Genomic DNA, 13,494 nt, shown 5'->3' with positions numbered 1-13,494 from the left:
CATTTTTAAGTTGCAACAACTTCACAAAATTCAGTAAATACGACTACATTTTAGGCAAACTAACGATAAGTAAAAATAGTAAAAAATAAATTAAGATTCATAATTAAATTTACAAATATTTTCCAAGGCAATTGGTTTCCTAAATTTTTCCAAAGTAAAATGAATTTGTCAGATTTTACAGTGTATGGCTTTTAGGTACTTCCTCCACCACTGTTTGTTTCACTGTTTAACATTCACTGTACGTTAAGAGTTTACGAGCAGCACGTGAAGGCATCGTGTCTTCTTCCTCGAGCCTCCTGGAGAGACTTTTGATTGGCTGCCAGTGACATCATCGCCGCTCGTCTGTAGGACTAAAGGCAGTTCAAGCGACAACCCCCCTCCTCCTCCTCCACCTCCTCATCCTCCTTCTCCTCCTCCTCCTCCCCCCACCCAGCCACAGAGGCAGACATCTCGTCCAAACCCCTCCCACCACAGGGCCGGACCTCACTGTACAAAAAGGATCAAATTTAATATTAATGAAGCCGCGCATTGGCTCGCGCTCGCGTCAATCCCGCTGCGCAACTTCTGTAGGCTGGCAGACTTCCTTCAATATTATTTCTGGGGGAGCAGGGTAAAAGTACTAAAAAAATGTTGCCGATCCACAACACTGGGACGGACTGAATGGAGGCAACGTTGTCAGGGAGCGGAGATAATAAATCCGTCTACAGTGCACCGCGACACACACCGGTAAGCAGAAATACAAGGCAAGTTTGGGGAATAGAGTCCAAGGCACAAGTTGTCGAAATGCACAGTCATAGAGATTTCATTCTATAATTCATGAAGAGGAATATCAAATTGCTGGAACCATTTTGAGCTGAGTAGAGCTTTATTATTGGCGTGTTATTATTTTAATAATATGATTTAAGTGTTTTATTACAGCTGTTATCTTCATTATATCCCTACATTGCGTCAAAGTTACAATCCCTACCTTCAAAATGCAACCATCGCATTTTTATGTTTATTTTTTTATTTAACACGGCGGTGTGAAATTGAATTTCCTCCATCTGATCACTTAGTCTCGTCCTGAAAGCCATATCACATTCTCGGCACGTTCTCATGCCGGTTTCTTCAATGAATTTGGCCATGAATGATTTCTGCTTTTGCTGAACCTGCACCGTGCTTAAAGGACGCCAATGGCCGGGACAGCCAGTGCTCGGCGGGTGTCTTTACATAATACGGCGGGATGACATGCTTTTAAAATCCTCAGGCTGCTGATCAAAAGGAATTGCCACCCCTCTTTTTTTTGTACCCTGACTTTTCCAGTTGGGGGAGAGACCAAACTGCGGCGTAGCATTGATGCAGTATTTTATCTTTTTCTCTTTTTTCCTCTCTTGTTATAAAAGCTGTGGATCTGACAGGGCAGAGTTGGCATCACACCCTCACAAGTACAGTATCTGGAGAATGATTCATATTAATTACACTCAAAGTGATTCAGTTACATGAGACCCTGTGATGATTTCACTGTTTATTATTAGTGGCTGGTATGTCACGCCTAAATTTTCCCACCAAGTTGGGTGTTGCCCTGCAGGTGTTGACACTACTAATATTTGGCTTCGGCGGCCGTTTTCCAGTTTGCATGTTGATCAAACAGACAGGAGGTCGGCCTCTGTGCGCTCTGCTCGTTCATTCACAGCTCTGATCTGAAACAGTGGACGCAGGATTCAGTGAACCAAACTGTTTTTTTGCAAATACTTTCTTCCTCGCCTCATATTTTCTCTTGCCTCTGTCCCCACAGAGCGGCTTGTTGACTTCTCCGTAAACGTCCAGCCCTCGGCCTCCCCATGCCTCCATCTCCTCTTGACGACAGAATTGTGGTGGCGCTGCCAAGGCCGATCCGACCTCAGGAACTCCAACTGCGCCTGGACACCAGCTACCTGGACTCCATCGCCACCAGCAGCAGCAACAAGACAGTCATCAGCACCACCGTGGTGAAGATCCGGGCGACGGCCAATCTTGTAACGTATATGCCCTCATCCAAGGGCTCCACGCGCTCATTGTCGTGTGGATGCAGCAGTGCCAGCTGCTGCTCAGTGACTACCTATGAGAAGGACAGCCAGAGCCTCAACCACAGCCAGGTGAGCGCCAGCAGCCCTGACCTCAGCTATGCCGGGCCGCCCACCCCTATGGTCAGCAACCATGAAGCATTAAGCGCCCCCGGTCTCAGCCCGGGAACCCCGAAGGCCCTGTCCACTTTGAGGCTCATCCACCCCAATGAGCTGGCCAAACGGATGACCTGCTGCCCCATGGGACACCCCGTAGGGCCCGTGCCTGTCATCATTGACTGCCGGCCCTTCATGGAGTACAACAAGAGCCACATCCGCGGGGCCGTGCACATCAACTGCTCTGATAAGATCAGCCGGAGGCGGCTGCAGCAGGGCAAGATCACTGTGCTGGACCTCATCTCCTGCCGCGAGGGCAAGGACTCTTATAAGGGCATCTTCTCCAAAGAGATTGTGGTTTACGATGAGAGCACCATAGACCCCAATCGGCTGACGTTCTCACAGCCACTGCATGTGGTCCTGGAGTCACTGAGGAGGGAGGGCAAGGACCCCATCATCCTCAAAGGTAAGGTCAAGATTTGAGAGGAGAAATGAGGCATTAGAGGGATATAAGCCACAATTTTATGGGCTTAAGTTTGACTCTGGAGGGAGTAAATCAGTTCAGACATCTGAAAGCAGTCAGATTTAGAAGTGGTAGAAGCTTAGTGGCAATATAGGAAACTAATGGCGGTGGTGGGAGAAGTATGCAGATCCTTTACTTAACTAAAAGTACTAATACCATCCTGTGAAATACTCTGTTACAAGTAAAAGTTCTGCATTGAAAATGCTACTTAAGTAAAAGTAAGTATAATCAGGAAAACATACTTAAAGTTTCAAAAGTAAAAGTACCCAATGCAGAAAAATCTTAAAAAAACAAATAAACTAAACTTTATAAAAAAAAAGAACACCTAGAAATTTGATATGTATATAAAGATACAAACTGTAAATATTTTAAAACAGAAGACACTCCAAAAACTCTAAATTATGTATCTATTAATTATGTAACTAAAGCATTTAGATAAACATAGTCAAGTAAAAAAGTATTGCATTTCCCTCCTGAATGTAGTGGATTAAAAGCATAAAGTGGCATGGAAAGAAAATACTTAAATAAAATACAAGTTTCTCAAATCTGTACATAAGGACAGGAGTAAATTTACACAGTTACACTTCACTACTGACTAATGGCAGCATCATAATGTGCAGTGTGCGTGTAAAGCCTGTTAATCTCTGACCTTTATTGTTTTGGTCACCTGACTCTGACAGTGGTTGTAGTTTGATCATGTGAGCCACACGCAGCAGCTCTCTGCATGTATAATCAGGCCGATGCACGCTCAGTCTAAATCCCCCTCATACATAAACATATGCACACGCTCTTCACTAGCTTTCCATATGACACTCATTAAGCATTTTGCAGGAAGTGAGAAGCAGCTGTTAGTAAATAAGGCAGCCTATTGAGATAGCAGTCCTTGGGCCGCTGCCATGTTTTCTATCTTTGGTGTGAGTGTTTGAAGCCGAAGCAGTGTGTCGTGTTGGGGGCTGGGCTGTGAGTGCTTTTCTGAAAGCCTCCGAGTCAACGTCTAGCCTTTAGTTGACAGCACCTTGATCTCTTCTTCTTCTCTTCGTCCTCTGGTCCTCCTGCGCGCTTTGATGGACGAGGCTACTCTCTGGTCTCTCATCCTGCATCAGTGTGTGTGTGTGTGTGTGTGTATGTGTGTGAAGCTTGCCTCAGTGGGAGGAACAGGCAGACTGTGTTGCCTCTTTCTTCCTCTGGTTTGATTCTTGCAAAATGCAAGACATCCTCTCTGCTGAGGGAATCAAATGGCTCAGACTCGGACTTTTATCTGCGTTACAAGTCCTTTTTCATAGCAGGAATGGCCGCCATCTCCCTTGTGTCCCCATTTAGACGTTTGAATGTAGCTTGTATACTCAAATACTTTCCCACTGAGCAATAGACATGATTTAAACATGATCCCCAAGCTTTAGACTTGTTATAGACTAAGATCTATCAGCTACATATAGCCTGATTTTAAACCATACTTTAAAAAATTACTGAAAATATTAAAAATACGTAAAAACCTGTAAATAATTAACATTAGTACTGCATACCCCTGTGTATACATTATGAACGTTTATTTTTTGTCATATACACTCATTCTGTTTACTCTTTCATCTGGGCTAAGACCAGACATCTACTAAACTTTTCAGCCTTGAATAATCTAATTGTCTTAAGACAAATAAATCTAAAGGTGTAAAGAAAAATAGACCCTTAATAAACATGTATTAAACATCGTTTCAACATTAAATTGCTCAGGGGGTTTGGATAAAGATTATAAATATTTCTAGTACACTTTTTATTTAAATTTAGTCGTGATTCATTTCCTTAAAATACAGGAGAACTTTCCAACTAGGGGGAATGGGCGTGTAGTTATTAAAGCAGTAGTAATAGTGACATATGTGAAACATGCTTGTATGGGTGCTGCTAAATAATAACTCCATTATTTGGTGCATGTCTTGGTCTTGGTCATGATTATCGTCATAAGGTTGATGCGTGCTACTCTGGAAACGCAGGCTCTTCCTTCCCTGTCCCGCTGCAGCTCAGAGCAGTAATAGGTTACATTTAATCCGTCAGAACTGCCATAAACAACATGTCAGTAGTGTCTGAAGGTTTAGGGTAAGCACTGGAAACAGCAGGTCTGTGGAGTGAGAGGCCTTTTGCGAGGCAGGGGCGATTATTTCGAAGCAGGAACTGAGCCTGTGGCCTCTGAAAGTGATAGACAGTTTTCATGTTTTCCTCTGCGAGTTTAGTCAGACGTTAATGACAGACGGTCACGCTCGACAGATTTCATCTCATAGTGATGCGCTGCTCCTGGAGATTCTGTTATTTTCAGTTTACTGTGAAAAGTGTTATTTATCAGCTGGCTTCAACCTGAAGAGAAAGATGTTGGTTCAGTTTAAAAATAGGAAGTTCACTGTGTCGCTGGCTTAGTTTTTTTTACTGTTTGTTGGTGCAAGCAAAAAAAAAAAAAAAGAATTAATCAATCAATAAATGATGCTGCATGAAATCATTTAAGGTACAATTTCAGTGAAATGTAATCCAGTCAGTTCCTTCAATTTGCGCATTAACAGAGTGTAATAGATATGGATGGAATCACAACATGTTACCACGCTACTTTCATCATGATACAACATTACTGCGATTTAAACATTTTATAATATGCTGAGTATTGCTATGACACATATTGTGATAAATTGCAATATATTACCTTTCTTCAACTGTTAATTATGTCCCAAAAGGAAATATTTCATAAAGGTGTAAAAGTAAGGTTTCTCACTTAAATCACTTTTATTGCATCTAGTGGACAAAAAATGAATAGATTTTAGAATAGAATAGAAATAGATTCTAGTTGGCTAACAAAAGTTTAATTTATATTTGCAGTATTAATATTTTATATTATATAAAAATCAATACTTGGCATTTGTGTATTGATACATTATTGCCACACAAAATATTGCAGTATTATGCTGTATCAATCCCCCCTCCCACCCCCAGTAATAGACAGGGTTTGCACAGACAGGTGCATGTCAAAGTCAAGGACTTTAAGTCCTTTATGAAGGCCTCATTTTTATTTTCAAGGATGAAATTGTTTCTCCACAACCACCTGTAGTAAGGGAGTTTTTTTAAATTCATAAATGGAGCAAACTCATGCTACCAGGGTCCAAAATAAACACGTTAATAAACAGGTTATACTATCTGCCTGCCAAACAGCAAACAAACCACAAATCTTCTTCAAACAGTCCAGATCTAAGTGGAGTCCTGCTCCGGTTCACTAACAAGTGAAGCTAGCTGCTAACAGCCATTAAACAGCTCAGCCATCCACAGTCAGACACACACGGCTGATTATTTATCTCACAAATTACAGCTCACAACTCTGCTAACAGCTGACGCTGCTCGGGTTTGTGTGTTTTTAAGGCTAGCAAAACATCGTGCCGCCGACCGTTTACTGGAGTTAACCAACCAGTTGGCACTCCAAGCTCTTCTGCCCTCAGTCTCAGCTTTGTAGTTTAAAACACTTTCCTAATATGTTTTTATAAACTAATGAATCCTTTGTTTTCCTCTCAATTTTATTCTAATACTTTTTCAGGGACCAAGTAAAAAGTGTCTGCTTTCTGAAGGTGCTCTGGTACTTGTAGATATATGTGTATGATGTTGGGGAGGGGGTAAGCTGTCTCAGGCAGTGACCTCATTTAGGATCCTTGTGTCCCGAGGGTAAGCGCTCTTCCTGAGCCTCTCAGCGGTGGCCTGGTGGACTCCGTACCTTCTTCCCAAACTCAAGATGGAGAAAAGGCGGTTATCGGGATGTTTGGGATTGTTAATGCTTTTCCCGGTCTTGCAGCGTCTGGCGTAAACATCGTTTCAACAGGGTAGAGCAGCGTCTATAGTAAGTTCAGCTGAATGAAAAACTCCTTTGCAGGGTTATGTAGTCCTGTTTGGTGCTGTTTCTGTAGCAGGCAGTGATGAAGCTCTCAATGGCGCAGGAGTAAAAATTCCTCAGTATTCAAAGGAAAACCCAGAATTTCCTCAGGCGTCTGAGTTGAAACAGTCTCAGTCATGCACTTCTCACTCTGAGTCAGTGTGCAGAGCCCAGGTCCAACTCTCAGGTTCTTTCGTTGTGGGGGGTTAGTTTAGCTTAGTGAAATATCACTAGTTTTGACCAAATACCTCAATATCGATATTGCAACAATAATATAGGGGTGACTATTGGTGCTTTAACAAAATATTTATCATATTTTTGATAAATAATCATCAGTAATGTCGATATAATGAATACGTGGGTAAAGACAAATAATGTAATAGCTAGAACAGTCTGTAAGTTAAGTTCAGAAAATGACATCATTTTACTATTATGCAACCTTTAAACCAGTAAAGACAACACCTTCGATATTACAATCTCCAAAATCTCAGACGATAACTAGTGTGTATCACGATATCGTCATAACTTTAATATATTACCCAGCTCTAGTTTAGCTTATTGTTTTAGTTTTACAGCCCCAAAATTGTTATGTTTGGGTTTAGTCTTACTGATTTCATTAACTTCGTTTTCAAACAACAGACAAAGGTAGCATTTAGCAGCTAAAGAGCCAGATGTTTCCATCAGGAGTTGGAGGAGACCCAAACAGAGCTAGAGGGAGAGTGATACTGGATTTATATATATATATATATATATATATATATATATATACATATATATATATATATATATATATATATATATATATATATGTATATATTTTTTTTTTACAAACTAATGTTTACAGTATGTTACTCTCTGTTTGCTACAATTATACATTTAGAAGACGATAATTAGATGTTTACTGCTGAATTCTCATGAATGCTTCTTTAATTTAATAGAGATTTTTCTAATTAGCCATAAAGATGAAGAAAAATACAGTCTGATAAAATGTGGTTGTCAGAAGTTCTGATCTTGTAACTCACGTGGCTTTCTGAGCAAAGGTGTATGTGTGATAAAGATACCGTTATAAGACAGGGTTGTATGAAAAATTGTACATTTGATACAAAGGTTTGTTTTTGCTCAAGAAGCTCTGTCTTATGAGCTTTCTTCAGAAATGTAAGAAAATAAACATCAGTGGAAATTCCCCCCAATGTCTTGTTGACTTTGTTGTCAGCAGCCTGTATAGACTTCCCTTTATTTTATTTACTGCAGTGTAATTATTACCACGACATCCCACTAACAGCGCGGCCTATTCCAGTATCAGCACAACATTAGGTTGATGTCTTTGTTCGTCATTAACAATCAGGCTGTTTTATGGTGAACCCACCTGCTGGTCACCAGGGGGGAAGTTGTGCGATGACCTCACATGGCATGATGTCAACTCTTGCAAAGGGAACAATACATGAACTGATACTGTCTTTGTATGTTGTGTGTGTGTGTGTGTGTGCGTGTGTGTGTGTTTGTATCACTTTCCACCCCTCCCCACAACTCTTTAACTGAAGGGAAACTTTGGCTGATGGAATTGCTGGCAACAGGTGCAAACCAGTTATTTGGAGAAGTGCAGATGTCCAGTGAGAAGTATATTAAACATTTAGTACATCTGTTTACCTGCAGATTAACAAGGGGGATTTCTAACGAGGTTTAGGTGGTGGAAACTGTTTTAGTTGCTATTTTGGGCATTTCTCTCCTTCTTATAGTGGTTGTTGGAATGGAAAAACCGGCGAACCCTTCATAGTGATTCAATACCCAAATGGAGACATTCAATTACAACCAAATGTAACAGTGTAGTGTGGGATTTGGAGATTTCGGTCATGTTTTAGTGCTTCAGAGCTCGTTAAAGCCAGTTGTCGTTGCTTTTACCAGACGTGTATGCAAAGCTTACTTGTCCAGCTCAGTCGTAACGTGTGCCATGTGGTGCACAGAAGCATGAGTGCATGTATTTTTAGCATGGAGGGCTCCAGTGGGAATTGAACCCTTAACCCTGGCAGTGTTAGCTTCATGCTCAATCCAAGGAGACCAACAGGGTTCCCACACATTTTCATGGACAACATTTTTTCCATGACTTCAAGGTCCCATAATTTTTTTAAAAAAATCTCGCCAAACTTGCCTGACATTTTTTTTTAAACATATCTGATTAAAACTTTTAGCTAGCTGGCAAACATGAATGGCGAGACAGAAAATGGGAAGAAAAGGAAGAAATGTACATGATGGTATACAAAGACTAGTGTTTTTGCTGCACCTCCATAGTGCTCTCAAACACACCCATCAGGGCATTTCCTGAGAAGCGCCTGGCGCTTTCAGCTGGGGAAAAAAACAATGCTTTGGTGGACACAGGACCTCAACGTGCATAGTTGATTTGTTTTCTTTCTGTTTTATGGCAGATTGCAACCTACTTTCCAGAGGGGATGGTTGAGTCTATGAGTTGTGCTCCAGCAAGTCCTGGGCTGCTTTCATGTTCACTGTACAATCTGACAAGTTGATTTCACTTGAAATTATCTCGGAAACGGATTGCTTTGAAAAAGTAAATATAACTATAAATGTTATTTAAGTGTTTAACTTTATATCCAAGTTTTAGGTTAACTTGAACTTTAGCTGTATTTACTTTTTGTGAAGTTGTTGCAACTCAAAAATGAGGTGTAAGTGTTTAATGATAAGGTCGGGAGATCTGTGAGTTCTGTTAACATGTTTAAGAAAATACAAACATAACTGACTAGATTACAATCAGCACAATACAAACATAAAGCTCAGTATACTTGGTTTGTAGAAGTTGCTAAAACTTAGAAAGATTGAAATAATTAAACTTGTCATTTTAAAGTTGCAACAACTTCACAAAATTAAGTAAATATGACTGAATTTAAATTGAACTTAATTAGATATAAAATAAACATAAATGAAGATTAAGAGGAATATTTTCTTACATTTTTCAAGGCATTTCAAAGATCTTTTTGAGTAAAATCAACTTGTGAGATTTTACAGTGTTTATTTAGGAGGATGAGTGCACATGATCTATTTTGGGGGCGGGGGTGTCAGCTGTGTCCACCCTAAAATCTACACTTATGCCAACAAGGTCCGATTTGCAATTAGGAAGGAGGAAAAAGTTAAGTAAAAAAAAAGTTATTTGGCAGTTGTTTATTTATTTATTTTTTCAGCTAATTAATTTGACTTCCTGCCTGCTCTGTGTTTACTGACGTTACAGTCCTTCTGTTTATGTTCACAGGAGGCCTTAGCTGCTTCAGGCAGAGCCACGAGGACCTGTGCGAGCACTCGCTGCACCTTCACGAGGGCTTGGACACCGGTGCTGCTGCTGGCCTGACGGGGCCGCTACCTCACTCCTTGCCCTCCACCCCGGACATAGAGAACGCAGAGCTGACACCTATCCTGCCCTTCCTCTACCTGGGGAACGAGCACGACGCTCAGGACATCCACCTGCTGCAGCGCTTCAACATCGGCTACATCCTTAACGTGACCACCCACCTGCCGCTCTACCACTACGACACGGGCCTCTTCATCTACAAGCGCCTGCCCGCCACAGATAGCAACAAGCAGAACCTGCGGCAGTACTTCGAGGAGGCGTTTGAATTCATCGGTATGAAAACTTTTACCATTTTTTCCTGCAGAAGTGTACGCTAACACAGTTCCTAAACTTTTTGTCTTGTGACCCTTTGAGACGATGTTATATTTACATGAGAGCTTTAAGCAATTCAACTACAGAAACACAGAGAGTGTAGTGTCAATAACTTTTGTAAGCGGAGGCCGTAAACTTCAGAAGGTAACATGAGGGCAGAGATCGCTGTGGTACTGAAAACTAAGTTGGTTCCCTGCCTGTTTTAAATCGCCTAAAAATAAAGTAGTTGTTTTTATTGTGTATGTTTCTCTGTCTGCGAATTGCAAAAAGGTTGAAGTGTTTTAGAGTGCTTTTTGCCGATATATGCGTCCATTGTGATACTGAATAGAAATGAGAAAGGTTGGTTGAAATAAACCTTTAACTAACCTAGTGAGATATGAAAATACTATGGCTCTAACAAGCTAAAATACTGTAATAAAGTGTTGTATTCATGGTTTTAAGGGCTGCATTACAGTAAAGTGATGTGATTTCTAAACTAACAAGACTGTTACCCACTTACATCCACATTACTGACGATTCTTTACCAAAAATGTCATTTTACTATAAAATGAAGAAAACGCCATCTGTCCATCTGTCTGTCTGCATCCATTTTTCTCCACGATTGGTTGCCCAATTAATCTGAAATTACATGTGGGCATTGAGAATTGCCATAGGTAGTGACTGCAAGCCCTTTGTCTCATTGACAGCCTGTTTATTTGCATTTTTGGCAAAGTCTGCACTAATATATAGGTCTGTGGTCTCCACAAGGTTGTGGCATGCACATCCCCTGAAGTCTGCATGTAGTTGAGGTGCACATATCCCTGCATATGGACTAGATGTGTAAATATTTTGGGAAAGAACCAGAAGTCACCACTACAATATCGCTGAAATATCGCCCTGCAGCTCAACTACAGATGCATCGGGGTGGCTGTGGCTAAGAGGTAGAGTGGGTCGTCCTCTAATCGGATCTTCTAATGTAGAAGTATCCTTGGGCAAGATGCTGAACCCCAAATTGCTCCCCGTGATGTGTCATCGGAGTGTGCATGCGTATGAATGGTTACTACCTAGTAGGTGGCACCTTGTAGGGTAGCTTCGGCCACCACTGTGTGAGTGTGTGCGTGAACGTGACTTGTCCTATAAAAGCACTTCGAATGGTCAAAAAGCGCTATACAAGTACAGTCCATTTAACATTCAAGTTGGTATCAAAACATCAATGAGGTTCAACAGCCAGATGCAGACAGATGCCTGGTCACAAAGGAAGTTTCAATTTATCGTCATGTGTGCTGACTTAACTTCCCCCCGTGGGAGAAACATGTATTATTCTAATTGTTTCCATGTTCCTCTCCGCAGAGGAAGCACATCAAGCAGGTATGGGCCTTCTGATCCACTGCCAGGCAGGCGTGTCTCGTTCAGCCACCATCGTGATCGCCTACCTGATGAAGCACACCTGGATGACCATGACAGACGCCTACAAGTTTGTCAAAACCAGGAGGCCAATCATCTCCCCGAACCTCAACTTCATGGGCCAGCTGCTGGAGTTCGAGGAGGACCTCAACAACGGAATAACGCCACGAATCCTCACGCCAAAGCTGATTGGTGTGGAAACCGTCGTCTAAACAAACCCTTTGGACTCACACTTGTACTCACTGTTTTTTTCAAGAGAGACCGGCTGCTCTGTGAGCTGGTTTTGGAGTGTGGGGGCCGCTATATTCTTCTTGAATCTCCTCACGCTCATCTTGGACTCTCTGGAGTGCCAAAGCTCTGGGTCAGTGGTGATGAGAAATGCCAAAAATCCCTACTGTTTGGACCTGGCTGCAGTCCCGGAGGAGAAGACGAGTTAGAGATAGCAATAGAGAGGGGAAGCGGTCAGTGGGAAGCTTTCCATTTGTGACCCCAGAGGAGCAAACATGAAGGAAAAGGAAATCAGTTTGGAAAAGATATTCAATGTGCTTAGGGGCAATTACTGACAAGAGAAACTCTTAAAGCTCACACTGTGGCACACAGTTTCTGTCTGCGGACTCAGGCGGGGTTGGCCACAGCAGTGCCTGTCAAAAAAAGAAAAATTAAAAAAAAAAAAAAGATGAAGACTTGTTTGGTGTGTTAATGTTGTTGTTCTATTTTTATACGGGGGTTTACTGGGGTGACCATGACAAGCCCACAGTGGCTTACTGTGCAATAATTTCAGAGTGGAATGCAACTGAGACCTTGATCTTATGTGTATATATCGGTGATGATTACATTTCCAGCTCTTTGCTGAAATACCATTTTGATGTTAATGTAATTATTGTCGTTCAGTTCTTTATGTTTATGGTGCATACAGTTATGCTGTAATATTTGGCGCAGACAAGAGAAAAAAAAGGGGGGGCGGGGGTATTTTTGAGTGCAGCTTGTGGGTTTATGTCAGTCATCAGAACCACAAATTTTGTGTGTTTGCTTCTTTGTTTTGCCATTCCTGCATCCACATATGCATATATCATACACACACACACACACACACACACACACACACACACACACACACACACAGACACATATATATATATATATATATATATGTGTGTGTATATATATATATATATATATATATATATATATATATATATATATATATATATATATATATATATATATATACATACACACACCAGACAGCCATAAGAGCTTTTTTATGCATGGCTGCTGGCAGAAGAAAGAACACTTTGAAATAATAAGTGAATATTGTAAAATAGGGCTACTGGTGATGTTTAATGTAACAGAATGGAGGAATTTCACTGCCTGCTTCTGTTGTCTCCTCTGTTCTTTTTTCTCCCGTTCATCCATGAGCCAGCTCTGTTGTAACAAACTCCACTAAGTCAATTTATGTCTCAATGCCCTACATTTTGAGCTTGTCTATTGTAAGGTAGCAGAGTTGACTTCAAACATTCACTTCCTCCTGCGTGGTCACAGTGTACTGTGACGGCGGTGGTACAGTAGAGCAGTGTGACCCTTGTCTAATCTCTTTGCAACCCCCTGTCGCTGACACTAAGCTACAATTAAGTGAGCTCTTTTGCCTTGCATAGGCGAGCGCTGCTGTCACGTGCTGTTCTAGTGCCTCTATCAATGCCTTAATTCATGTGTCACCACTGGGCCTGCGCATGGTACACCATCACGTGCAGACGGATGCAGAATGCACTGAGGTCGAATTTTAACTCCCAGACAAAAGCTGGTCTCTGTGTAACGTACAGATTTATTCCTGCTATTCCTGATTAATATGCAGAAATTTGAGAATATTGCATTCAAAGCCTTGAGGTAAAAAATGCTC

At 41.3% G+C, this 13,494-nt stretch overlaps 1 protein-coding gene across 2 annotated transcripts; it reads left to right on the top strand.

Annotated features, from left to right (window-relative positions):
• The first annotated feature begins 547 nt into the window (after positions 1-547).
• dusp10 (dual specificity phosphatase 10) lies at positions 548-12,278 on the top strand. 2 transcript variants are annotated; one of them, XM_042503376.2, is made up of 4 exons: positions 548-743; positions 1,775-2,604; positions 9,807-10,175; positions 11,544-12,278. In XM_042503376.2, exons 2-4 carry the CDS (start codon positions 1,821-1,823, stop codon positions 11,807-11,809), a joined length of 1,419 nt encoding a protein of 472 aa, XP_042359310.1. In that variant the 5' UTR covers positions 548-743; positions 1,775-1,820; the 3' UTR covers positions 11,810-12,278. The 2 variants fall into 2 exon arrangements, with proteins under 2 accessions (XP_042359310.1, XP_042359309.1); XM_042503375.2 differs by having other exon boundaries at positions 549-726.
• Positions 12,279-13,494: the final 1,216 nt, after the last annotated feature.

Source organism: Plectropomus leopardus, chromosome 16, assembly GCF_026936395.1.
Source record: "Plectropomus leopardus strain MGB_pleo_1.0 chromosome 16, ASM2693639v1, whole genome shotgun sequence".
NCBI classification, from domain to species: domain Eukaryota; kingdom Metazoa; phylum Chordata; class Actinopteri; order Perciformes; family Serranidae; genus Plectropomus; species Plectropomus leopardus.
This window is presented reverse-complemented; position numbering and strand designations above follow the sequence as displayed.